A 25441-nucleotide genomic window follows, 5' to 3' on the forward strand; every position below is an offset into this window, starting at 1 on the left:
CTAAGAGCTAAGATATATATATATTTATATGTATTCCATTCCTTTACATTTAATATTTAAAATACAAATTAGCTAAATAAACACAATTACACTGCGCTAAACAGCCACATCGACAAACAAACGAGAACCTAAATAGTATGTAATTATATCTAAAACCACAATACGTTAATTACCTGTACTCGGTGCGCCATATTGTTTGTCTGTTCTCTGAACCTCATGTCTCTTTAAATATCCTTGCATCAGCGTCAGTGTCGTCAATTCGCTTTTAATCTGCCATGTATGGTAATGTCTCTCAGCCACCGTAGTGTCGTGTCAGGTGGGCGTGTCGTGTAGTGGGCGTGTCGTGTAGTGTCGTGTACTGGCCGCGGCCGCAGCTAGACCCTTCTCACAGTCAACGTCATCATTGTTATAATTGTGATAAGAAACACTTCCTGGAATAATGGACAGCCGCTCTGGACGCAGTGTTGCTTTTATCTGACTCCGCTGCTACTGTACCGGCAAAAACAAATAAAGTAATACATCGGGACATTAACAATACATTTAAACCGACTCAGGAACCTGACATGACATTAAACAGTGGAGAACCCCGAAGTCCAGGCAAGAAGTTTGAGCGACATCAACGATGGACGGGGTAAGAGGAAGCGGATGCAAGTTGAAGGTGTAACCTGCTGTTATACACCAGGGTGCTTTTCTATAAAGATGTGCCTGTTGTCTGTATTTTATGGGCATAGATATGTCTCATAATTATTTGTGTGAACATAAAAATTATTTGTATGTAAATATGTGATTTGGAAATGTAAAACACAATCCACAAATGCATTTAAAAGATTTGCAAACTCACAAATAAATTTGCAAATGTAAAACGGATCTGCAAATACGCTAAATATGTTCACAAATAAAAAAAAGATCTGTGAATATCTCTTTAACATTTACAACTTTCGATCAGGCATTTGTGAATCCATTTTGTATTTGTCGACCAAAAATGCGCTCGTGGATCTCAAATGTCTGCTTGTGGATCGTCTTTTTACACACACGGAATTTTGAGACAAACTTTCCTCTGGTCTCAGCTCAAATCTACTCGTGTAACTCGGTTATTTTCGGAAACCACGTGATGGCCTGCTGATGACGACATTTCCGCATGATTTCAAAGTAAGAGCATGATGGCTTGTTTAATGCTCTGTTTTTTTATTATAATGAACAGCGAAACGTTAGATGCATTCTTTATCACCATCATCATCATCATGTTATGGTGATACAGTTAGTTTGTGTTAGTTTATTGGTTCAATACAGCATATATCGAGCACTTTCGTCGGCATTGATGTTGAAGTACAGGCTACGCCACTTCGGGTCCCGGGGGAGCAGCTGGCAGCGAAGCAGCCCAGAGATAATTATTTCTTCATTGTTTTTTGTGTATTCAGTCAAAGTTACAAAGCACTTCACATTTTATTAATCGGCCTAATTTTACCTTACCAGTGCAGTAATAAAGTAATCTGTAGAAAAGCACCGTATTTAGGTCAGCCTTCATAGTAAGGCTACATTAAATGTTATAATATTCATCGTGTCCTTTCTACTGTATATGCATATATTCCTGTCTATTGCTTTCATTTGTGTTTCATGTTATTATGTTTATACTTGTTTCCACACATTTCACAATTTGGGATGAATGAAGTATCTATCTATGATGTCTGTCTGTCTGTCTGTCTGTCTGTCTGTCTGTCTATCTATCTATCTATCTATCTATCTATCTATCTATCTATCTATCTATCTATCTATCTATCTATCTATCTATCTATCTATCTATCTATCTATCTATCTATCTATCTATCTATCTATCTATCTATCTATCTATCTATCTATCTATCTATCTATCTATCTATCTATCTATCTATCTATCTATGATATCTATCTATGATATCCATCTATGATATCCATCTGTCTGTCTGTCTATCTGTCTATCTACCTATCTATCTATCTATGATATCCATCTGTCTGTCTGTCTGTCTGTCTATATCTATCCATCTATGATATCTGTCTGTCTGTCTTGTCTGTCTGTATCTATCTATATATATCTATATCTATCTATCTGCACCTGCAGAGTACAGGACTTTATACATTGTACATATTATATCAATCCTATAATATTTGTTTCTAACATATAATTTGAAAGTGCTTAAAACAAATGTGGGATATTCATTTGATAAAAGTAATTGACAAAGAAATTCACGATTGTCATATTTTATTATGTAGGATACAGAACTGGACTGTAGTCAAGTAAACTTACTTACACATTCTAAATACGTGTTCTTTGCGTCAGTGTTTCGATGTTATATTTTATAACCATATAAATTATTCAAACAATTAAAATACATGCCCTACCGTTGATTGTGCACACTTTTGCCTGAAATGAATCTGCCACTGCCAGGCCCACGCACAGTCAATATAAATATAAGTAATTATATTCTTTCATCTGATTTAACCAAATGCTGATAGGTTATAGCTACTGAGTGTTCTAGTTTTACTCATGCAATAATGCATAACACAAAAACACTGCAGCCAGTAGATGGCGGTAGTACCCTCGGGGCTTAGAACGCTGCGTCGTTTTCATACAGTGATCGATTTGGGTCACTGAAATAATAAGTAAAGTAAGTTTACTTGACTACAGTCCAGTCCTGTATCCTACATAATAAAATATCACAATCATGAATGTCTTTCTTTTTATGAAATCAGTATCCCACATTTGTTTTAAACACTTGCAAATGATATATGCTAGAAACCAATATTATAGGATTGATATAATATTTACAATGTAAAGTCCTGTACTCTGCAGGTGCTGGTAAAGAGCAATACAATGACAACCTTTCCAAACAAAACAACTAGTAGGTAGGTAGGTAAGTAGGTAGGTAGGTAGGTAGGTAGGTAGGTAGGTAGGTAGGTAGGTAGGTAGGTAGGTAGGTAGGTACACAGACAGACAGACAGATAGATAGATAGATAGATATAGACAGACATACAGATAGATAGATAGATAGATAAACAAACAGACAGACAGACAGATAGATAGATAGATAGATATCATATATAGATAGATACTTCATTCATCCCAAATTGTGAAATGTGTGGAAACAAGTATAAACATAATAACATGAAATACAAATGAAAGCAATAGACAGGAATATATGCATATACAGTAGAAAGGACACGATGAATATTATAACATTTAATGTAGCCTTTGAAGGCTGACCTAAATACGGTGCTTTTCTACAGATTACTTTATTACTGCACTGGTAAGGTAAAATTAGGCCGATTAATAAAATGTGAAGTGCTTTGTAACTTTGACTGAATACACAAAAAACAATGAAGAAAGAGTTTCCTCTGGGCTGCTTCGCTGCCAGCTGCTCCCCCGGGACCCGAAGTGGCGTAGCCTGTACTTCAACATCAATGCCTACGAAAGTGCTCGATATATGCTGTATTGAACCAATAAACTAACACAAACTAACTGTATCACCATAACATGATGATGATGATGGTGATAAAGAATGCATCTAACGTTTCGCTGTTCATTATAATAAAAAAACAGAGCATTAAACAAGCCATCATGCTCTTACTTTGAAATCATGCGGAAATGTCGTCATCAGCAGGCCATCACGTGGTTTCCGAAAATAACCGAGTTACACGAGTAGATTTGAGCTGAGACCAGAGGAAAGTTTGTCTCAAAATTCCGTGTGTGTAAAAAGACGATCCACAAGCAGACATTTGAGATCCACGAGCAGAGAGTTGAGATCCACAAGCGCATTTTTGGTCGACAAATACAAAATGGATTCACAAATGCCTGATCGAAAGTTGTAAATGTTAAAGAGATATTCACAGATCTTTTTTTTATTTGTGAACATATTTAGCGTATTTGCAGATCCGTTTTACATTTGCAAATTTATTTGTGAGTTTGCAAATCTTTTAAATGCATTTGTGGATTGTGTTTTACATTTCCAAATCACATATTTACACACAAATAATTGTTATGTTCACACAAATAATTATGAGACATATCTATGCCCATAGTATTTCTGCGTTTCTTTTAAGAGGAGCATATGTAAATGTCTTTCCAGTAGCAATTTAGTAAATTTTATTCTAGTTGCCAGCATTTTGAACCCGGAAATAGGATCAACAATTGCAGTTTAAACCAGATAACGGCAATATCTCTCCTTCGGGCTGATTTTGATAAATTTTGGAATTGAACCTGTAAACACAGTTGGTGTACAGGGAGAAGAGCAGAGGGGGAAAAACGCAGCCTTGAGGGGAACCAGTGCTGATAGCCCGGGGGTTAGAGACGTGTTTCCCCAGCCTCACGTGTTGCTTCCTGTCAGACAGGAAAGTACAAAAGTATTGGCATCAAAATGTACTCAATGAACCCAAAGTAATGTCCCATTTTAGAATCATATATATCAATTTACTGAATTAGAATCAATCATGCATTAATGAGCTAATTTGAGTACTTTACATACTGTTGCTTGATATCTTAACCTATAACTTTACATTGTAGTTTATGTTTATGTTATGTTCATGATGTACTATCTTATCATTTTAATATGTTAATAACTAGTAACTCATTTTGTTAAAACATTTTTACTCTTTTTGAGTATTACCAAGTATTACATTGACTTACAATGGGAAAGAGACGTCTGTAAATCAGCAGATAATTTGTCCCAGGGTGCAGTGTCTCGGCACGTTGAAAATGGGGAGAAAAAGTAAAAAATATGCAGTGTTGGAAGAAGTACTCCACTACAAGTAAAAGTCATGATGTTAAAATTCTACTTAAGTAAAAGTGCAAAAGTAATAGCATCAAAAATAAACTCATAGTATACAAAAGTACAGAAGTATTATCAGCTCAAGGATTTAAAGTAAAAGCACTCTTTATGCAGAATGGATCTTTTCACAGTATTTCTTTATTATTATGCTTATTATTTTATCCAGTTTTTATACATGTAAGAGCATTTCAGTATGGTCGTTTGTCAATGTGGAGGAAATGTAGATACTATGTAGATTAGTAGAACATTATAGCATATCAGCAAATATGTGTTATGTTTACAAAGTAACTGTGAGTAAACAAATAAATATAGTGGAGTAAAAAGTACCATATTCACCACTGAAATGTAGTGGAATAGAAGTATAAAGTACAATTGAAAGGTCCTCTATTACACTCTTTTTCAAAAACACATTTTAGGATATATATATTACATACATGTCTCTGAAGTGTTTGGCTCGAAATACCAAACAGATCATTGTAGCATCCCATAATCCTCTCTGTTTCAGCCCTGTTTCAAACGTGCTGAGTCTGTGTCTGCAGCTAAAATGCAAATAAGCTACCACTCCCCACGCCCCTCTGCGAAGTGTTGGCTTTAAAAATAACACAATAGCCGCGTTCACACCGGAGTACTTTTCCCCGTACCTTTCCCCTTTAGTTCCGTTAGTACCCCTTATGTTGCGTTCACACCAAAAAGAGTACTTAGTGCCGGGAACTTTTACCCCCATTTTCAGTGCCTGCTAGAGAGGTGGTACTATCCTGGGGGGAAAAAGTGCCCCAGTTCTGATTGGCTGGGCGAATTGCAAACCACGCCCCGTAAAACTCTGAAAAGTTTTGTGAAGCCGCCTATAGGGGCGTTCACACCAACTTCTTTTCCCACAATAGTTCATGAGAACTCAGTTCATGAGAACTCTTTTAGTTCTGATGAACTAAAGCAGATCGCGTTCACACCGCAATGAGTTCCTGAGGGTGGATTAGGCAAATGAAGCCGCTGCCGTCACTTCTTCTTCTTCTGCTTTGGGTTTACTGGCAGGCCGCAAACAACTTCACGTTGTTTGCGGACTTCAAGTTGGGGACTGGCTTCAGTAGAAGCTGCTGGGAGTCCCAGCAGCTTCTACTGAAGCCAGTCCCCAACTCCGGGGACTTCCGGCCGGGGACTTCGGGTGGCAGTATACGCCGTGAAGTTGCCAGTAAACCCAAAGCAGAAGAAGACGAAGTGACGTCAGCTGGTCATTTGCATAATCTTCCCTCAGGAAAAAGTACTCCGGTGTGAACGCGATTGGTACTTAGTGCCCTGGGGTAATAAGTGCCGGGGCACTGAGTACTGCAAAGTATGCGGTGTGAACGCGGCTAATGGTGCTCTTGGAGGAGATTCAGGTGATAAAGTGGGCAGGTGTTACCTTTTTGGTTATTGGCTAAAGGTTGCACAAGCCTAAAATACATATTGACATGTGTACTTTTAACTAGTCATTCTGCATTCCTAAAACCCACCAAACAACATGATCATAAAGATACAAAAGGAAAGGGAGCAAGTCAACAATATACGTCACACTTCAAACTGGGTGAACCTGTTTCTGCACCCATGCTTATTTCTTCCAATGTGCCTCACAATGTGAACGAGATCATACCGTGCAGGAGGAGGCCGTAATCATATCTGACTTTTTTTCTCTGTGCTCAGAACAGGAGAAAGCCGCTGAGCAGGCCATGTCATCGGTTCGTGTTTTAGTTTGCGGAGGAATATATAACAGATGGAGGCTGCCGTGGAACAATAATCTGACTATCATGCACTTTTTTTCCAGAAGGCAGTGCTTGGCCTTCTTTTTCATAGTGGTTTTTGCTTTCATATTTTTTGCGCTACAGAACAACAAGTTCATTGAGCTCAGAAAGGTAAGGAATGTGTCTGCTATACTAGAACTGTTTATGATCGTCCGAAGTCCGGATATTGTTTTCAAAATCAGAAAATTCTAAATTGTTTTCAAAATCAGAACTATGATCGTCAGAATTACGGATATTGTTTTCAAAATCAGAATCAGAAACATGTTTACTACCAGGTAGGTTAACACATACGAGGAATCTGATTTGGTGCATAGATACAAATAAAACAAAAATTTAAAAAACAGATATGTCTTTATCCAATTGTATTTATACTCTTTTTAGTTAATGTGCTTCTGACACCATCTCTCTCTTGACTTTCTGCCAAATTCAGCAACAAGTTAGCCCCACAAGCATATTGACAGTTACCAATGGCTCGAAAATGCAACAGGGCGTGTGCACCTTTAAGCAACTGCCCCCTAAGGAGGCTGAAGAGGAACGCCTCATACTGGAATCCATTGCTTGGCCGGAAATCCCACCTTGGCCCACTCCTATATCCATAGAGACCACCTGTGATCCAGCTCATAGCTCCTTTACCATCTTACCAAGGAGAGGAGGAGGACAGTGGCAGATAGGGGATCAGCTGAGGGTCATGATCAAAATGTCTGACTTCAAAGGCCGCCCCAAGACTTCGGGGGGAGCCTTCTTACTCGCACGGCTGAAAAACTCCAAGCTTCAAGCGGGCGTGGTTGGAAAAGTGGTGGATCATCTCAATGGGAGCTACTCCGCTGTATTCTCATTGGTCTGGGAAGGAGATGCAGTGGTTGAGGTAATGCTAGACACCATTATATTAAATGTAATTGTACCGTACATTTTAATCTGTCTTGGAACTGAGCTGTTTGTGAAGTCCCGCTTTCTTTGGTTACTGCTGCTTTGAATGACAATGGTGGCAGATTAAACCTCAGAATAAGTTGGTCTTTTTAGAAACAGTAGGGTTTTTTCCCCCTTTAACCTGTTTTTCAGGTCTCAGGCTCGAAAATGACATTCCCAGAACAAATTACTATATCTTCCCTTCTAAAAGGGGTAAATTAATCATCTTTTTTCTCAAAGCAATGATAAACCTGTGAGTTGGATGTAGAAAGGTCAGAATCAATATAGATTTTTTTTATTTTAAAGTATATTCAGATTGAACATAGTAAAGAAATGTAAATGATTGTGTCCGTCCAAAAATAAGCCATTACTTATAGTGAAAACCACCCTTGAATGATGGGATAGTAGACTAAAAGCTTTAGGAATCCAAACTATAACATATAATAAGTACCCTGTATCAAGATTGATGCAAAACAAGTGACATTCTACCTTTTTAGAGAGGTTTAGCAAAAAAAAAAACACCTCTGGGGTCATTTGGGTGGAAATGGGTGTATTTGCCGTTTCTCTGGAACCCATGGATCAATTTTGATGATTGACATCTCTTTTGAACCGTTAGAGCCAATAGAATCGAAGGGGATTTTCCACATACACACACACGTTACCATTGAGAAGTCAGAGCTATGCACACGCAGTTTGCCCAAAGCGAAACCTATCTTATGCTCTGAAATCTGAAAACTAGGTTGATTGCTGATGGATTATCAGAAATCATTTCAAAGTGACTCAGACACATTGGATTAACCTATGGATTAACCTTCAGCAGCGTTTTTATCGTTGTAATGCCATTGAAGACAACTTTTGATCAGAAAACAACAAAGGTAAGACATATTGCCGTGTTGGCTACCTAATGCTACGTGGTGTGATGTCTGTGTTAGCTTCTCATGTCGCGAGTTCAGATCGGTCAGGAATGATACTAATACCTGTAGAATCTGTGGAATCTCAGCTTGCTAATCGATATCTTGTTTGTGCAGATCCGATAAGTAATAAGGGTATTTTACCGTGAGTTCTGTGCTAAGTGCGTTAGCATTTTTCCACTCAGGGCTAATTCAGAGCCTTTGTTATTACCCTTATGTTTCGTTTTGCAAAAAATTGTTAATATTGTCTGATAGCTGAGTTTCTTCCCGTTAAGTGGGTATGACACATTTATAGTTTGTTAAATGTTAAGAAGCCCTCAGACGCTGTTTCTTGCAGATGTTGCGATTTTTCCCCCGCCCGCAGGGGAATGGGGTTAAAGCAACTGAAGTAATCCATAGTAACATTAGCTCCAAGAGTTGCAATGACTTTTTTTGTCAGCTGAATTCTGTGAGAGCTCTGTAAAATGAGTCTAAAAGCTGGTGTAGGCAATTTAATTTACAATTTTTTTTTTTTTTTTAAACCAATCAGCAATCGAAATAAAATAATTCTAAAAAGAGGAAAAAAATCCGTTGCAGGCCTGAAATGGCGCATTTCCACTGCAGCACATAGCACGGTTTAAGCGTGCCGTGCCAAACCCGGCCCGTTTTTTGTTGCGTTTCCACTAGGGGTAGTTCCGGCTAACGGGTACTGTTTCACAGTTTTTCTGGCTCTCCAAAATCCAGGTTCTTTCCGGGCCAACAACCGGGCTGAGTATGCTAAACTAGTGAGAGAATCGCTGGCAAGGGGGCTACAACTACAACAAAATTAACATATTTTACCGTGATTTAATTGTAATACACGTTTCAAAATGATGCCGAAGTAACAACATACTGATACCGGTTAGTAAAAACCATGAAATAATGCTTTGACAAGTCTGCAGACAGACGGCAGGCGAAAAACCTTTTAAAATGCGTGTTTTCTGAATGGAGATCGGCTAAGCTAACGTTGTATATGCTCCGACCGTCCACACTCACAACAACGGCCTATACAGACATAAATAAACCAGCGACTGTACTCGCCATGACACAGACAGTCTGTGGTTTGTACTTGTTTAACTTTTGTCTAGTTTCTGAACAGATATGAGGAGCTGTGAGCTCTGAATGTTAACAGCTAACGGCTGATGTTGGTTTTGTGTTTTGCATTGAAGATGACGTCACGGCTCCGCCTACACTGCGTTACTATAGTTACTGCCCCAGCTACTAAACTGTAATGGAAACGCAGCGTAAAGTGAGCCTTGCCTACCAAGGCCTAACTATACCGTACTAAGCCGTGCGAGGCCCTGCAGTGGAAATGCGCCATAATAAGCCAATCCAATTATATCACTCGGCCAACATAGAATAACTTCAAATGTGCACTTTACGGCTACTTAAATTATAGTAGAGTAGTTAAGTAAAATAATAAAGCTAAGTGTCCCAGGGAAACGTACCTGTTGATGTATTTAACCTACAGATATCTACATTGAACACTTCCAATAGTAATAAGTCAATTGATGATATCAAGAACCAACATTTTCGCTAGTGACAAATGGATTCTAGATATCTGTAATCAGAATTGCTAATAGGTCAAATGTCATGAAAACAATACAATAAAATACAAAGGCAAGGCAAGTTTATTTATATAGCACCTTTCAACACAAGGCAATTCAAAGTGCTTTACAAAAATGAAAGTCATTAAGAGCATTAAGAAACATATTATAAAATGATATCTAGAAACATTCATCTAAAAGCAATGATATAAAATGACATTTAAAAACACTCATTTCAAAGCAAAGATAAAAAGCAAAGATAATAAAAGTTACAGTGCAGTTTAAGATATGAATATATCAATTAAAAGCAGCGGCAAAAAGAACAGTCTTCAGCCTGGATTTAAAAGTAGTAAGAGTTGCAGCAGACCTGCAGGTTTCTGGGAGTTTGTTCCAGATATTTGGAGCATAATAACTGAACGCTGCTTCTCCATGTTTAGTTCTGACTCTGGGGACAGAAAGCTGACCAATCCCTGAAGACCTGAGAGTTCTGGATGGTTCATAATTTAGCAGTAGGTCAGAAATGTATTTTGGGCCTAAACCATTCAGTGCTTTATAAACCAGCAGCAGTATTTTGAAATCATTTATTTGACACACAGGAAGCCAGTGTAAGGACTTCAGAACAGGAGTGATGTGATCCACTTTCTTAGTGTTGGTGAGGACTCGAGCAGCGGCGTTCTGAATTATCTGCAGCTTTCTAATAGATTTTTTAGTGAGACCTGTGAAGACACCATTACAGTAGTCGAGTCTACTGAAGATAAAAGCATGGACAAGTTTTTCCAAATCCTGCTGTGACATTAGTCTTTTAATCCTAGATATGTTCTTTAGGTGATAGTAGGCTGATTTAGTAACTGTTTTAATATGACTGTTGAAACTCAGGTCAGAGTCCATGACTACATCCAAGATTCTGGCTTCATCTGTTGTTTTGAACATTGCAGACTGAAGCTCAGCGCTAACTTTTATACGTTCTGCCAAAAACATTACCTCAGTGTTATCTCTTTATCAAAGGGGCTTTATTGGCATGACCACACTCGTAAACTAGTAGGCAAAGCATTCCGCACAAGGCGTTATAACGGAACAAACTAAAATCAACACTAAACATAAATGTCCAACAATACATTTGGCACAACAGCATAACACAAAGTGTGTGTGTGTGTGTGTGTGTGTGTGTGTGTTGTGTGTGTGTGTGTGTGTGTGTGTTGTGTGTGTGTGTGTGTGTGTGTGTGTGGGTGTTGTGTGGGTGTGTGTGTGTGTGTGTGTGTAGCTGGTGTGTGTGTGTGTGTGTGTGTGTGTGTGTGTGTGTGTGTGTGTGTGTGTGTGTGTGTGTGTGTGTGTGTGTGTGTGTGTGTGTGTGTGTGTGTGTGTGTGTGTGTGTGTGTGTGGTGTGTGTGTGTGTTGTGTGTGTGTGTGTGTGTGTGTGTTTGTGTGTGGTGTGTGTGTGTGTGTGTGTGTGTGTGTGTGTGTGTGTGTGTGTTCAAATTCAGGATGTTTGTTTTTAATTTGGAGAACATCTATAGGTAATGTAGGAGTCGGGAGGGGCTGATAATTTATTCCGGAAAATTACGCAGACCTACTAATTAACCTAACAGAAGTTATTGAGTCTATGTACGTTTACTGCTTGGCTCAGATCCACCAACGTCAGCAAGATCTCACCTCTATTAACTCCTGAAGAACCAGGTTCTATTAACTGCTGTTTCAATTCAGACGACCCTCTAAATCTGTTTAAGCGATCCCGAAGGATTTTGATATCAGTAAATGAGGTGTGGCCCTATACTAAGTGTGAGTGTGGCAGTGTGCAATCTTACCTTTGAAGCAGGAGAAGAGAGCGCAGATGTCTTTTAAGTTGTCCCAATCCAAAAGGTGGGATCAGTTTATTTGAAGAAAAATAGGTCCAAAGCGTATACAGGGTTTTTACCTTCTCTCGTTACAACATTATAATCATACTAAACATATCATGCTGGGGTTATTTTCTAATCTAAAACCTTAATTCATAGTTTACACATTAAAGTCTTCCGACAAAATCCAAAAGGAATTTCCTCACAGATCGACAGGGTTAACATCCACACTCTGGCCTGACACATTCAGAGGTCAGTTCCTCAAAATGTTCAGATTGAATTCCGACATAACCCAGAGGGATCTCCTCACGGATCGAAGGTTCTAACATTCACAGCCTATAGCCTGACACATTTAAGAGGCAGCTCCTCTGAATGATCAGTTAGAATTCTAGTTTTTAAACTTTCATCCAACCATTCACTCAGCATTCAATACACAGAGATTGAAACAATAGTTACCAAGTTTGAGAGAACCTTACCGAGGCAAAAACCCAGCTCTCCAGGGAGAGTGCTTTACCGGGAGAGAGTATACCAGGGGAACCCCCCCTCTCTCTCTCTAGTTTGCTCCCTCTCCGCCAGTGACTTTATGCTCAAAAACAGGATAGAAAAACCTAAAGACACCTCCTCCATACCCATATTTGTGGAAACTGGGCATGGCCTCTGATGTACAGGACTGGACATGACCAGACATATTATATGGCTATGTCATGAGACACACCTTCCCAGGCTTATGTAACAAAAGTTCATGACCTCAAGTGTGCAGGACTTGCAAAATATTATTCTCGGCTATGACATAACCACCTTTTTGGGGCCTCAGTGTATTTCTCCTTAAGTCAGGAGCCCCCCTCCCTGTGTACTGCTGTGAGGGGAGAGGGAAGAAACTGTCTCTCCTCTCTTATCAGTGACACCCATAAACCATTATAGGCCTTACACTCAATTTAATAAACCACTTGTGTTTTGTTTATACTGTAAATATAGAAAATCATAAAATATGAAGCATTTTCATTGTGGGTTATACAAGAATATAATTGATTATAATTAACTTTTGTTTTAAGTATTCAACCTAATATGGAGATCTCAACAGTAACTATAACCGCAGTATTGACTGGTTCTCTGCCCACTCAGGTAACAATGGTTCATTCTGCTGAGGCCATCGCTGTGCTGCAGAGGCTGACCAGGGAGCATCCTTACAGGACTGCTTTTAAGAGCATCTTCCGTTCAGGAGCAGTTTCTGACACCACCATGTGTGGGGTCTGCCTGCAGCCCACCCCCCTGCCGCTCTGCAACTTCACCGACCTTCGTACAGGCGAGCCTTGGTTCTGCTTCAAGCCAAAGAAACTGAGCTGTGAAACCAGGGTCCGTCACTTGAGGGTGGACATTACAAAAACCCGCTTTCTCAAGCCCAAGGAGGAGGAGCTCTTTCGCAAGTAAGGGGACAAGGAGAAAACGTGTCAAAATGATGTCTATGTTGCCTTAGGCCCCGGCTCCACGAGGACGAAAACGGGTTGAATCCGCATATTTCTCATGCGTATAGCCCTCTAAGCTCGACGACGCCGTAAGGGAAACGTAGAAACAGACCCCGCAAACGACAACGGGTCCAAAGGTGGATAGATCTGGGAACGGAGCGCTCTGGGGGGTCCAACGGAGCCGTGGAGTCGCCTATACGGTCATTCGTTTTCATAGCCCCGCCTCTCCCTCGCAGGGTTGCTATCGTGCTCCAGTCGCTACTGACCATGCTACAGTTCTTTGTGCAACATCTACAGGAGCTCCTCCTTGAATTCAGATTATTTATCTTTATCTCGATATGGACATAAACGCGAGTGAAGTCTAATCTGACAGGACGGAGACACGCAGCTCCTGCCGCTGTGATGCAGCGGGAGCAAAACACACACTTCAAGTCAGATCATCACCCTTAGCTATTTTAATTACCTCTCAAACTACCTAAACTAGTTATAAATATGTTCATTTTTACTGTCGGGTCACTCATTACAGGATCAGCTGCTGCATGAGACAGACACTGACGCTGTCAGAAGAGAGGAAAAAGAGACAGGCTCCGTGTATTTGATGATTATATATCATTATATCGTCGTTATTCATTTGTTTTAAAGCTCAATAAATAACAATGAAGACCTTTGACCGGCACTTTTATAATTTTGTCCGGAAGATTTAAACTTTAACACACGCTGACCGGCGAAAAACTCTGCCCGGTTCTGTCGGCCCCCACCGCGGAGAATACACAGAAGTGCAGCCATGACAACCATTCTTCTTCGCTGCTTTTGTGGAGGAAGTTGCTGCTTTTGTGGAGGAAGTTACAGCGCCACGTACAGGTTCGGCATATGTACTGCAGCTTTTCCAGCGTTTGGATGTAAACGGAGCCGTCTCGTGGAGCTTGACACAATCCGGTGTATATTGCGTGGGGACGGAAGGTTTTTTGCGGTTGCATTTGCGTTACTCCGATGCGTTTTACCGTATTTGTCCTCGTGGAGCCGGGGCCTTAGACTTGCATTCCCTTAATATGTAGCAGAGGGAGGCTCCATTTGTGGCACAAATATGTCTAATTGTATAGAAGTCTATGTGAAAAGGATTGCTAATTTCCACTTAGTTTTGTTACCTCTCTGGTCGTAAAAAGCATTAGTTTGTCATTTTTCATCATCAATACAATATTTTCTTACATCAAATAGTGAAATCCACTGTGCGCACAATGAGACGTGCATATCTGCACACTGTAATATTTCCACAGCTCACTGTCTGTAAATATCATAGGTATGGGATTGCAAGCCCCGAGCCTGTTTTTCAGGCCTCAGGCTCGAAAATGACATTCCCAGAACAAATGACTATATCTTCACTTCTAAAAGGGGTAAATTAGTAATATTTTTTCTCAAAGCAATGATAAACCTGTGAGTTGGATGTAGAAGAGTCAGAATCAATATACAATTTTTTTATTTATTTTTTTTCACAAGTATTTTTATTGGGCCATCAATTTTAAGCATACAAACTGTTGACATAAGATCACCCGATTTTACATTTTTTTACAACAAATATGGCATAGTAACCATCCCCCCACCCCCTACAAAACAAAACCGAAAAGTGTCACAATACGATATGAAAGAGGAGCAAGAATAAGTAAATAAAAAATACAAGAGGATATCATAAAAGCACAGAAATACAAAGAAACACTGTGTTGCACAATGCACATTGGGCTGCATGACCATTCACACGCCAAAGGAGACAATCACTTAACCGTCCAGTCTCAAAATAGTAGCTACGGCGTACTTTAATGAGTAATAGGATTATCTAATCCCCTAAAGAAGGAATAGAATTAACAAAAGAGAGAATAGGATCCCAGGTTTTGCTAAATTTATCAGAGCATCCCCTTATACTGTACTTAATCTTCTCTAAGTATAAGAAAGACATTAAGTCTTTCAACCACGACTGAGAAGATGGAGGTTTCTGGTCCTTCCACTGCAGTAAAATACGTCTGCGGGCTATAAGTGAAGCAAAAGCAATAACATTGTTCTCCTTGTTAGTGAAACTAGAGAACTCCTCAGGGACACCAAAAATAGAAATTGAAGGGCTAGGAACCACCGGCTTATTGAAGGCCTTCGAGAGTGTATCATAAAAAGAGGACCAGAATGAACCCAGCTTTGGACAGGAGAAAAACATGTGTGTGTGGTTGGCCGGAGAGAGAGAGCATCTATCACACATCTCACTTGTGTCAAACAGTTTGCTAAGTCTAACTTTGGTCAGGTGTGATCTGTGTAGGACCTTAAACTGTATCAGTGTCAGTCTGGCGCAAGATGAAGTAGAGTTGACTCTGTCTAGGGCCCCCTGCCACCATTCATCTGAAAAGGTAACCCCAAGCTCCTTCTCCCAGATGTTCCTAGTCGCTAAAGGAGACGATAATGCTGATAAGATTAACTTCCCCACGGCTGAAATGACTCCACGGACTACAGGGGACAATAGAATTGTATCAATGAGAGAATCAGGTGGTTGATGAGGAAAATTGGGGAAGTTACAACGAGCAAAGTCTCGGATTTGAAAATATCTAAATAACTGAGAGTTTGGAAGGTCAAATTTAATCTTGAGAGTATCAAAGGAGACAAAAATGTTATCAACAAAAAGTTGTTTGAAATAAACCAAACCTTTCTCCTTCCACAAAGAGAAAACTGGGTCAAGAGATGAAGGACGAAAAATATGATTATTACAAATGGGCATTAGCAGGGAAAGGGAAACAATTTTAAAGTGGCGTCTAAATTGCCTCCAAATCTTTACAGTAGATTGTACAATTGGGTTGGATACGCATTTAGCAGGATATGATTTTAAGGGGGCACAAATTAACGCCGATAAAGAGATAGAGCCACAAGACCGCGCTTCCATCTGGCACCAGTCTGTAATGGGGGAGTTGTGCCAAGTGTGAATCTTTTGAATATTGGCCGCCCAATAGTATGCCAGAAGGTTAGGTAGAGCAAGGCCGCCACCTTCTTTAGTCCTTTGAAGGACAGAATATTTTACCCTTGGGGTCTTTCCTGCCCAAATAAAAGATGAAATAGTCTTGTCTAAGTCCTTAAAAAAAGATTTGGGGAGGAATAATGGTAAACATTGAAAAAGAAATGAGAATCTGGGAAGCACATTCATTTTGATTGAGTTGATACTACCTACAAGCGACAGAGGGAGAGAGTTCCAGCGCAGTAGGTCAGATTTAACCTCCTTCACCAACTTCAAAACGTTATGCTTATGAAGTGAGTGGAGACTATGCGAAATATTAATGCCCAGGTAACGGAAACTAGAGGAGGCCAAATGAAAAGGCAGCCTCTGGGCCGGAATCTGTTTTGTCGCAAGATTAAGAGGGAAGCATTCGCTCTTACTGATGTTCAACTTGTATCCTGAAAAGGAACCAAACGTTTGTAAAACGTCAAGAATCCCATTAATACTGGCCGTAGGGTTCGAGACATAGAGCAGCTAATCATCCGCGTACAGCGAAACCCTGTGTTCAACCCCATTCCTATAGATACCTTTAAAAGCTGGTGAATTTCTAAGAATGATGGAAAGTGGCTCGATTGCAATAGCAAACAGTAAAGGCGACAGGGGACAGCCTTGGCGGCAACCGCGTTGTAAAGGGAAACATTTGGATTGAGTGGAGTTGGTAGTCACACTAGCTGTAGGAGCACTATACAACAATTGAATCCATGAAATATATCTTTGACCAAAACCAAACTTGTCAAGAGCTGAAAATAAATAACCCCACTCCACTCGGTCAAAAGCCTTCTCCGCATCCATAGAGATTACCATTTCAGCCTCTTATGTGCTAGACTTAGACATTATAATATTAAGGAGGCGACGAATATTTGAGGACAACTGTCTACCCTTTATGAAGCCAGTTTGATCACCCGAAATAATGTTTGGTAGACAGGGGTCCAGACGGCTAGCCAGGGTCTTAGCCAATAGCTTTATGTCAGAGTTGAGCAAACTAATAGGTCTCCAGCTGCTACATTCTGCTGGATCTTTGTTTTTCTTTGGAATTAGTGAAATTGATGCTTGAGTTACGGATGGAGGAAGGGAACCACGCTCTAAGGAGTCGTTGAACATATCCAATAGCAAGGGAGCCAGTTGATCAGAGAAATTCTTTAAAAAGTCAGCTGGGAAGCCGTCCGGGCCCGGTGCCTTGCCATTCTGTATTAATTTGAGACTGTCTGTAACCTCCTTTAAACTGAGTGGAGCATCTAGATTCCTTTTACTTGTTTCGTTGATCATAGGGAAGTCCAAATTATCCAAAAATTGTTTCATTAAGATGTTGTCAGGTGGAGCCTCTGATTGGTAAAGATTAGAATAGTACGAAGCGAAAACATTATTTATCTCCTTTGGGTCTGTAACTATTGTATGGGGGGATTTGCGAATTTGTGTAATAAAACGTGAGGCAGATTGATGCTTTAGTTGTAACGCTAGCAGTCGGCTGGCCTTGTCCCCATATTCATAATAGGTACTCTTTGTGCGCCTTAAAACAAACTCTGCTTTGTTTGTGGAAATAAGATCAAATTCAGTTTGGAGCTTGAGTCTCTCCGTCTGAAGAGCGGGACTAGGAGAAGAGGGGTTCTGTCTGTCAATTTGTAGAATTGCTTCCATCAGCTCAAGTTGTCTCTGTATTCGCTGCTTATGTTCCCTGGCACTGTAAGAGATAATTTCACTGCGAATTACTGCTTTACAGGTTTCCCACAGGAGGGAAGGAGAAGTCGAGTCAGATTTGTTATTTAGGATAAAGAGCCTAATTTTCTCAGAAATAAATTCGCAGAATTTATTAGAAGATAATAACCCTGTATTCAATCTCCAATTTGAGCGCTGTCCACTTTTAGGAAGCAATTCCAAGTCTAATAAAAGGGGGGCATGGTCTGATATGACTATTGCTGAGTATTCACATAATTTCACTGAAGGAAGGAGTATTTTGTCTAAAAAAAATAATCAATGCGAGAATATGTTTGATGAACATGGGAATAGAATGAAAACTCTTTTGCTGTTGGGTGGCTGAATCGCCACGTATCCACACAACCGATTTGGTCCACAAGTGTCATAAGAGCTCTAGCCGTACTAGATGGGGTTAGGTTTTTTGGCTTGGATAAATCAAGGGCAGGATTAACAACCAAATTGAGATCTCCCCCCAAAATAAGGTGGTGTGAATCCAGGCATGGGATTAATGAGAATAAGGACGTCATAAAATTAGGACAACTCCAATTAGGGGCATAGACGCAAACCATAATAACAGGAGTTTGGAGTAATACACCCACGACTATGATGTAACGCCCATTTGTGTCAGAATTACACTTTTCTAAAGAGAACTGCAGTCGTTTGTGTAGTAAAATTGCTGTACCTCTGGAACGGCTATTGAAGCTGGAGTGGAACACTTGTCCGACCCAGGGTTTCCGCAGTCTGGTGTGGTCACAGACACGCAGGTGGGTCTCCTGCAGAAAAGCAATGTCCGTCGTCATATCCTTAAGATGTGAGAATACTCTGGCTCTTTTAGTAGGCCCGCCAAGTCCTCTGACATTCCAGCTTGTAAACCTAATTGATCCTTGCGTAGCTCTCTGTCTCATATCAGCCATAGAGCATGAGGCACAATATCAGCCTTTGGAATAATATGATGAAATTATGAATTAGCCAGTAGACTACAACACAGAGCAAGGTAACGACTTCAAACGTGTTGTAAAGATGGGCACCAAAGAAAAAAGTTCCTCCCGTATTGAAAAAAAAGAGAAAGAAAAAGAAAGAAAAAAACACACACAAAAAACACAACCCAACGAGATCAGATGTCTGAATCTCTAAAAAATCCCTACAACCTTGTCCTAAACTCATCCTGTAACATAGATGAGCACGCAGGAAATATTCTGCACAACTCCGGTTAACTACGGTGTAGTTGGCTTCCCTTCAAAATGTATAATTATACATATACAACACCAGATGAATTGCAGTCTTTCCCCAGTCCACACCCCCACAAACGAAACAGCAGTGACCTCTATTGGCCTAGCAGGGAGCTGCAAGTAATGTCTAATGTGACGTCCATGTCCGTATAGCTTCAGCTCGGTTACAGAAATAAAAATAACTTAAGTGAAAAACAAGATTCAGAGGGGGTATGTGGACAGAGTACTGATCATTCACTTACTGCTATGAACCTGATAGAAACGCTCTGCCTCTTCCGCGGAGTCAAAAATGCGAGTCTGTCCGTTAATAGTAACACGCAGGCGGGCTGGGTAGAGTAAGCCGAAGCGTATTCCCTCCTTGTAGAGCTGCGACTTCACTTTGTTAAAGGCGGCCCGCTTCTTGGCGAGTGTGGCGCTGAAATCTTCAAAGATCCTGATGGGATGACCTTGGTACGAGACATCCCGGGATTTCCTAGCCCACAGCAGCACACGTTCCTTCTGGGCATATTTATGGAAGCGGACAATGAGGGGTCGGGAACCTTGCGGCGGTTTCGGAGCCAGACTGCGATGTGCACGGTCTAGCTCCAAGGTATCCAGCTGAGGGTCTCCGACCATCTTCTTGAACAGTGTAGTCATGAAGAGACGAACATCATCCCCCTCCATTCCTTCTGGAATGCCAATCACACGGAGATTCTGTCATTTGGAACGTGAAACCAGGTCTTCGACCGCCAGCTGCAATCTGTCATTCACCTGATCAGTGGTCTCCAACTTGGATTTCAATACGGCCACCTCTCGCTCCAGAGTAGTGATTCCATCTGAATGTGCGCTGAGAGCCGTTTCCATTCCGGTGATGGTGGCAGTATGTGTGGCCACGGTGTCGGTGATCTTTTGAAGAGAGGCTTGGATTGGGGCCAGGGCGGTGTTCATGGAAGCGGTAAGTTCACCTGTTACGTCTTGACGAAGTTTCTCAAGCTCTCCGACTAGCATAGCGAGTGTTAGCGGCTGCTCGCTAGCTTCCGAAGCACTGGTAGCCATCTTGTTAGCCTCTTTATCTTGCGAGCTGAAGAGTTTAGTTTGTTGCTGACTTTTGCCGTGACTGCCTTGAGTTTTACTCATTTCAACAACGAAAAAGTTACTGAGGCACTCCTAATGACTTGTCAAGTAAGAAAAGTAACAGACGTCTGGGTGTATATGTTTAAAAGCGAAAAAGGATTAGGGAGCAAACGCCAATGCGACCGATCACTCCAACGCCATAACCGGAACCTCCTACAATTTTTTTATTTTAAAATAAATTCAGATTGAACATAGTAAAAAAAAAAGTCAATGATAGTGTCCGTCCCAAAAAAAACATTACTTATAGTGAAAACCACCCTTGAATAATGGGATCGGAGACTGAAAGCTTTAGGAATCCTGTATCAAGATTGATGCAAAATAAGTGACATTTGACTTTTTTAGAGAGGTTTAGCAAAAATAAAACACTTCTGGGGTCATTTGGGTGGATTTGCCCTACTGTATCTCTGGCCCCCCTCGGTCGATTTTGATGATTGACATCTCTTTTTAACCGTTAGAACCAATAGAATCGAGGGGAAGTTCCTAAAATCTATTTAAACATTACCCATTGGTGAATGAGTGATGCGTAGCCAGAATGCCCAAAACAGGAAGCTGTCATACACTCTAGTAATCATTTCAAAGTGACACAGACACATTGGATTAACCTTCAGCCGCGTTTTTCTCGTTTTAATGCTATTGAACACAACTTTTGATCAGAAACAAAGCAAAAGGTAAGACAAATTGGCCGTGTTTGCTCCGTAAAGCTACATGGTGTGTTGTCTGGGTTTGCTTCCCCTGTCGCGAGTTCTGATCGCTCAGTGATGATACTTATAGTTCTGGAATCTGTGGTATCTCAGCTTGCTAATCAATATCTTGTTTGTGCAGATCCGTTAAGTAATAAGGGTATTTTACCGTGAGTTCTGTGCTAAGTGCGTTAGCATTTTTTCGCTCAGGGCTAATTCAGAGCCTTTGTTATTACCCTTATGTTTCGTTTTGCTAAAAATTGTTAATATTGTCTGATAGCTGAGTTTCTTCCCGTTAAGTGGGTATGACACATTCATAGTTTGTTAAATGCTCTCAGACGCTGTTTCTTGCAAGATGTTGCGTTTTGCCCCCGGTACCGGGGGCATGTGGCTTAACTGGATAAGAGAGTAAGCCTGCAGAGGTTAATTAAAACCGTGCACAGGGTTGGGTTAGGGTTAACAGGTTGGCCTTGCCCTTGTAACTGCACAACATACTTTGAGGGCAAGGCATACAGCACCTTTCAACACAAGGCAATTCGAAGTGCTTTACAAAAATGAAAGACATTAAGAGCATTAAGAAAAACTGCAGCAGAAACATATTATAAAATGGCATTTAAAAAAACACATTTAAAAGCAAAGATAATAAAACATGAATAACACAGGTACATGAATAAAAGTTACAGTGCAGTGTGAGCGATGTATCTCATGGGTGCAGAGTTTCAGATGTTTGTTCAATTTGGCAGTTACTATTGAATATAAATCTAATCCTATCTGATATTACATAATTTGATATATTAAGAAAATAAGGGAATCTTTTTTCCTGAATTTTTTTATGGACCTTTAATGAAAATACTTAGGTACAAATATGTAAAAAAAGAAAGTACTTATACTTGAGTTAATGTTACTTTCCACCATTGAAAACATGTGAACATGAAAATACATATATGTTTTTTGGTCTGTCAAACTGCATAAGAGCTCACTGCGTTAGTGTACGTTTAACTAACTGTAGTCATTCTGCATTCCTAAAACTCATCAAACAACATGATCATTAATATTAAAAATTGTTCTGACTGGAAGAAAAAAAAACTGAAAGGAAACAAGTTAACGAAATACATCACAATTTAAACTGGGTGAACATGTTTCCGCACCCATGCTAATTTCTTCCAATGTGTCTCACAATGTGAAACCTTTAATCCAGTGTTTCATTCATCATAGGTGTGGTGATGGGATGGCAGATGAAAGCGTTTTTCTCTCTCCGTCTCTCTCTCATGTTTTTGTGTTACACCTGTTTTGTACTTCAGTAATGAACGAGATCATACCGTACAGGAGGAAGGAATGCCGTACTCATATCTGACTTTTTTTCTCCTCCATGTGACAGTTTGACTTTCTCTGTGCTCAGAACAGGAGAAAACCGTTGAACAGGCCATGCCTTTGATCAATAATCTGACTATGCGGCTCAAAGTGCTTCATCATTGCAGACACATCTAGACTAGTGCAAACGCGCCACAACTAACCATACTATTTCCATTGGCAATAATAACGAAAGGAATGTGTTGGGAAAATACAGAATGTACTCTTCTAATATCAAACCTGTGTTGTACTTCAGTAATGAACAAGATCATACTGTACAGGAGGAACTATTTGTCTCATGCAGCCCTGTGTGTGATGACTACTTCCATTCTTGCAAGGATAATGAATACATGTATCCTGATATTGAAGACCAAGCCGGTGACGAGAGATATTTTTCCCAACATAATGCAATCACATTGTTTAAATAAACAGATAAAACGTACATTTCGTGTCACCTTTTGACAACAGTTGGCCAACTGTATAATCCTCGAACGTCAACAAGTGCTCCGGTCCCAGCTGTGTGTGTCACTTTTTAGTGTCCCCTGGTTTCTGTTGTGTTTGAGCTTCTTGCAGCGTTTTGTTTATGCAGTGCTTTTACTAAACGCTGTGCATGTTTTGTCAAGTTGGTGAAGATGTGTTCTTTATTTGTGTTTTTATATTGTCATCGTTCTTGAAACCGCTTCTTTGGCTACACAATGAAGTTAATGCACATTTGGTTGATTAGAGCTTTCTGCTGCATCTGATAAAATACGTTGTTAAGAGAAGTGAGACTCAAAAGGTTACAGGTCCCATGTTTTGGCCATTTCTACTGATATTGTCCTATAGCTGTGTGCCAATAGGCCCCGGAAGAAAAAAATTGAAAAAGAGAAATCTCCAATGAGGCGTTCTGGGTAGGGATGCTCCGATCGCCAATTTTGGGGCCGATCGCCGATCGCCGGAATCAGTATCGGCCGATACCGATCGCCGATCCGATCGAGTGGGCGGGGCCTAAATGGAAGATTTAAACATCACTTTAAATCTTCCATTTAAAGTGATGTTTAAAACTCAGTTAATGGGGCTCATTCACTGGAGCTTCCACAAACAACAATCAACTTAATTATTACATTCAAATTATGTATATTATTCAAGTTTACATTCACTTTGGATAATACCACGGGAGAAATGAGCGGAAGCGCTCTCTCCCTCTCTCTCTCCCCCTCTCTCTCCCCCTCTCTCTCCCCCTCTCTCCCCCCTCTCTCCCCCTCTCTCTCCCCCTCTCTCCCTCTCCTGACAGCCCGTCAGTATCGTCTCATGCAGCTCGCTGATCCAGTAATGTGTGAGGCCGACAGTGAAGAATAAACATATTTATAACTAGTTTAGCTTGTTCCAGAGGTAGATAAAATAGCTAAGTGTGTTCGGTCTAACTCTTGTGTGTTTTGCTCCGCTCACCGGTCCGTCACAGCGGGTGGAGCTGCAGGATTTCTGCTTCACACACGTTGCATACCGCTATTTTACTGTCTTTTTCGGACACCTTAAAATAATGCCAGACCGGTGAAGCCATTTTGGCGAGCTTGTTTTGCCGCGTACAGAGAAAAGTGTCATGTATTTTACGTCATGCGATCGGCCCTCGCGATCGGCATGTTTAGAGAGCACCGATCGATCGGTAGAGAGTGAGTTTCGGCAGATCTCGATCGGTGACCGATCGATCGGAGCATCCCTAGTTCTGGGGCAGCATAGACACGTCTTTTCTGTGTTAGAGTTTTACTCGCTACAGGGTGTACTTTGAGGGTTTGTGACTTTGCAAACCGTTTACATGCAGAAAAAGCTACATAACACACAAGGGGACGGGTAATAACCAGAAAAGCATGAGACCTTTAAGTAAAACCAAAACAATGAGCGGGAAATGTTCTGTAGAGCTGAGGGGAACTGCAAACTCTGGTAACTATTTGCTGTGGTTTCATTGTGTGAACAAAAGGGCTGCACGATATATCGTGTCGTGACGATAATCGCGAAATGGGCATGTGCGATATTCACATCGCAGGAAGTGCAATTTAAAAAAAACTACTATTTAAATTTTTTTTTTTTTTAATATTTAAAAAAAAAAAAAATGTAGGACGTGCGATATTAAGTAGGCAAATTAACTCAAACACGTCATGTTACAATTATTTTGCTGCTTGCTACAAAAGGAAAACTCATGTCAGGGTTACTTGAGTAAGTGACATGCAGGCTCTGCATGCACAGCAAACCACCAATCACAATCAAATCTCCAAAGAAAACACTGAATAAAGTAGTTTCATGTGTTTCTCCAGGGCAGTTCGGCGCTGCTAACCGAGCTAGCTCAGCTTGTTGCTCTGATAACTTAAGATCCAGACGTCCGTGACAAAAATCCTTCATCCGGTTAAATATAGTTCAAAAAATACCAATTGTATAGCATTAAAGTTCAAGAAAGGATGGTTTGCGGACAAAAAAAACTGCCTTTTCTTCAATTCCTGTATTTTTTCATATCGCAATATATATCACAGGGGAAGAAAATATCGCAATGTCAGTTTTTTTTTCCAATATCGTGCAGCCCTACAATACAATTCACATTACAGTCATTTGAACCACTTTGTAGGAGCCACAATGCTGTGGTAGCCTGTGTTTATAGTTATATTATCTTCATTATTTGTTAACACCACACACACTTGTAATGTGTTGTTTCCGGTAATTGTCACATGGGTGTACAGAAGTATTAAACGGTGCAGCTTTAATGTTAGTCATTTGTTTTTAAGAGTTGTGTGATATAGCAGTTTCTAATTTCATTGCATTGTTTTTCTAGTTCTAAATTCATTCAATCATTTTAAATGTATGTGCTTGTTTTGATAGTGTTGTTCTGTTTGTAATAAGTATTTTATTATGTGTGCTTTCCTTCAGGTCTGTCAACATGAAAGTCTACATTAAGGCTTCAGGACCTGCCTTTGTCAGCGTGGTTCCAAAAAAAGAAGGTAAAGTTTGATTTTCACCTCTGCAATAGGTCGCACTGAGATCGCACCCCGCTCCAAAAGAAGAATCTATGAAAATGCAATCTGTGATCTTGTTGCAGCAAAGTCTGTGCTGTTAACCGAGCCAAAGTTACCAGAAATGGTTTTTTT

General features: G+C 40.3%; 1 protein-coding gene across 1 annotated transcript in view; it reads left to right on the forward strand.

Annotated features, from left to right (window-relative positions):
- Window positions 1-380: 380 nt before the first annotated feature.
- LOC117475621 (NXPE family member 3-like) overlaps window positions 381-25441 on the forward strand; it is a 30666-nt gene continuing 5605 nt past the window's right edge. Inside the window, exons 1-5 of the mRNA XM_034121931.1 lie at window positions 381-631; window positions 6474-6682; window positions 7002-7436; window positions 12908-13209; window positions 25224-25294. Coding sequence (XP_033977822.1) covers window positions 6500-6682; window positions 7002-7436; window positions 12908-13209; window positions 25224-25294 — 991 coding nt within the window. The 5' untranslated portion in view covers window positions 381-631; window positions 6474-6499. The remainder of the gene's footprint in view (window positions 632-6473; window positions 6683-7001; window positions 7437-12907; window positions 13210-25223; window positions 25295-25441) is intronic.

This window comes from Trematomus bernacchii, unplaced genomic scaffold (genome assembly GCF_902827165.1).
Source record: "Trematomus bernacchii unplaced genomic scaffold, fTreBer1.1, whole genome shotgun sequence".
NCBI classification, from domain to species: Eukaryota; Metazoa; Chordata; class Actinopteri; order Perciformes; family Nototheniidae; genus Trematomus; species Trematomus bernacchii.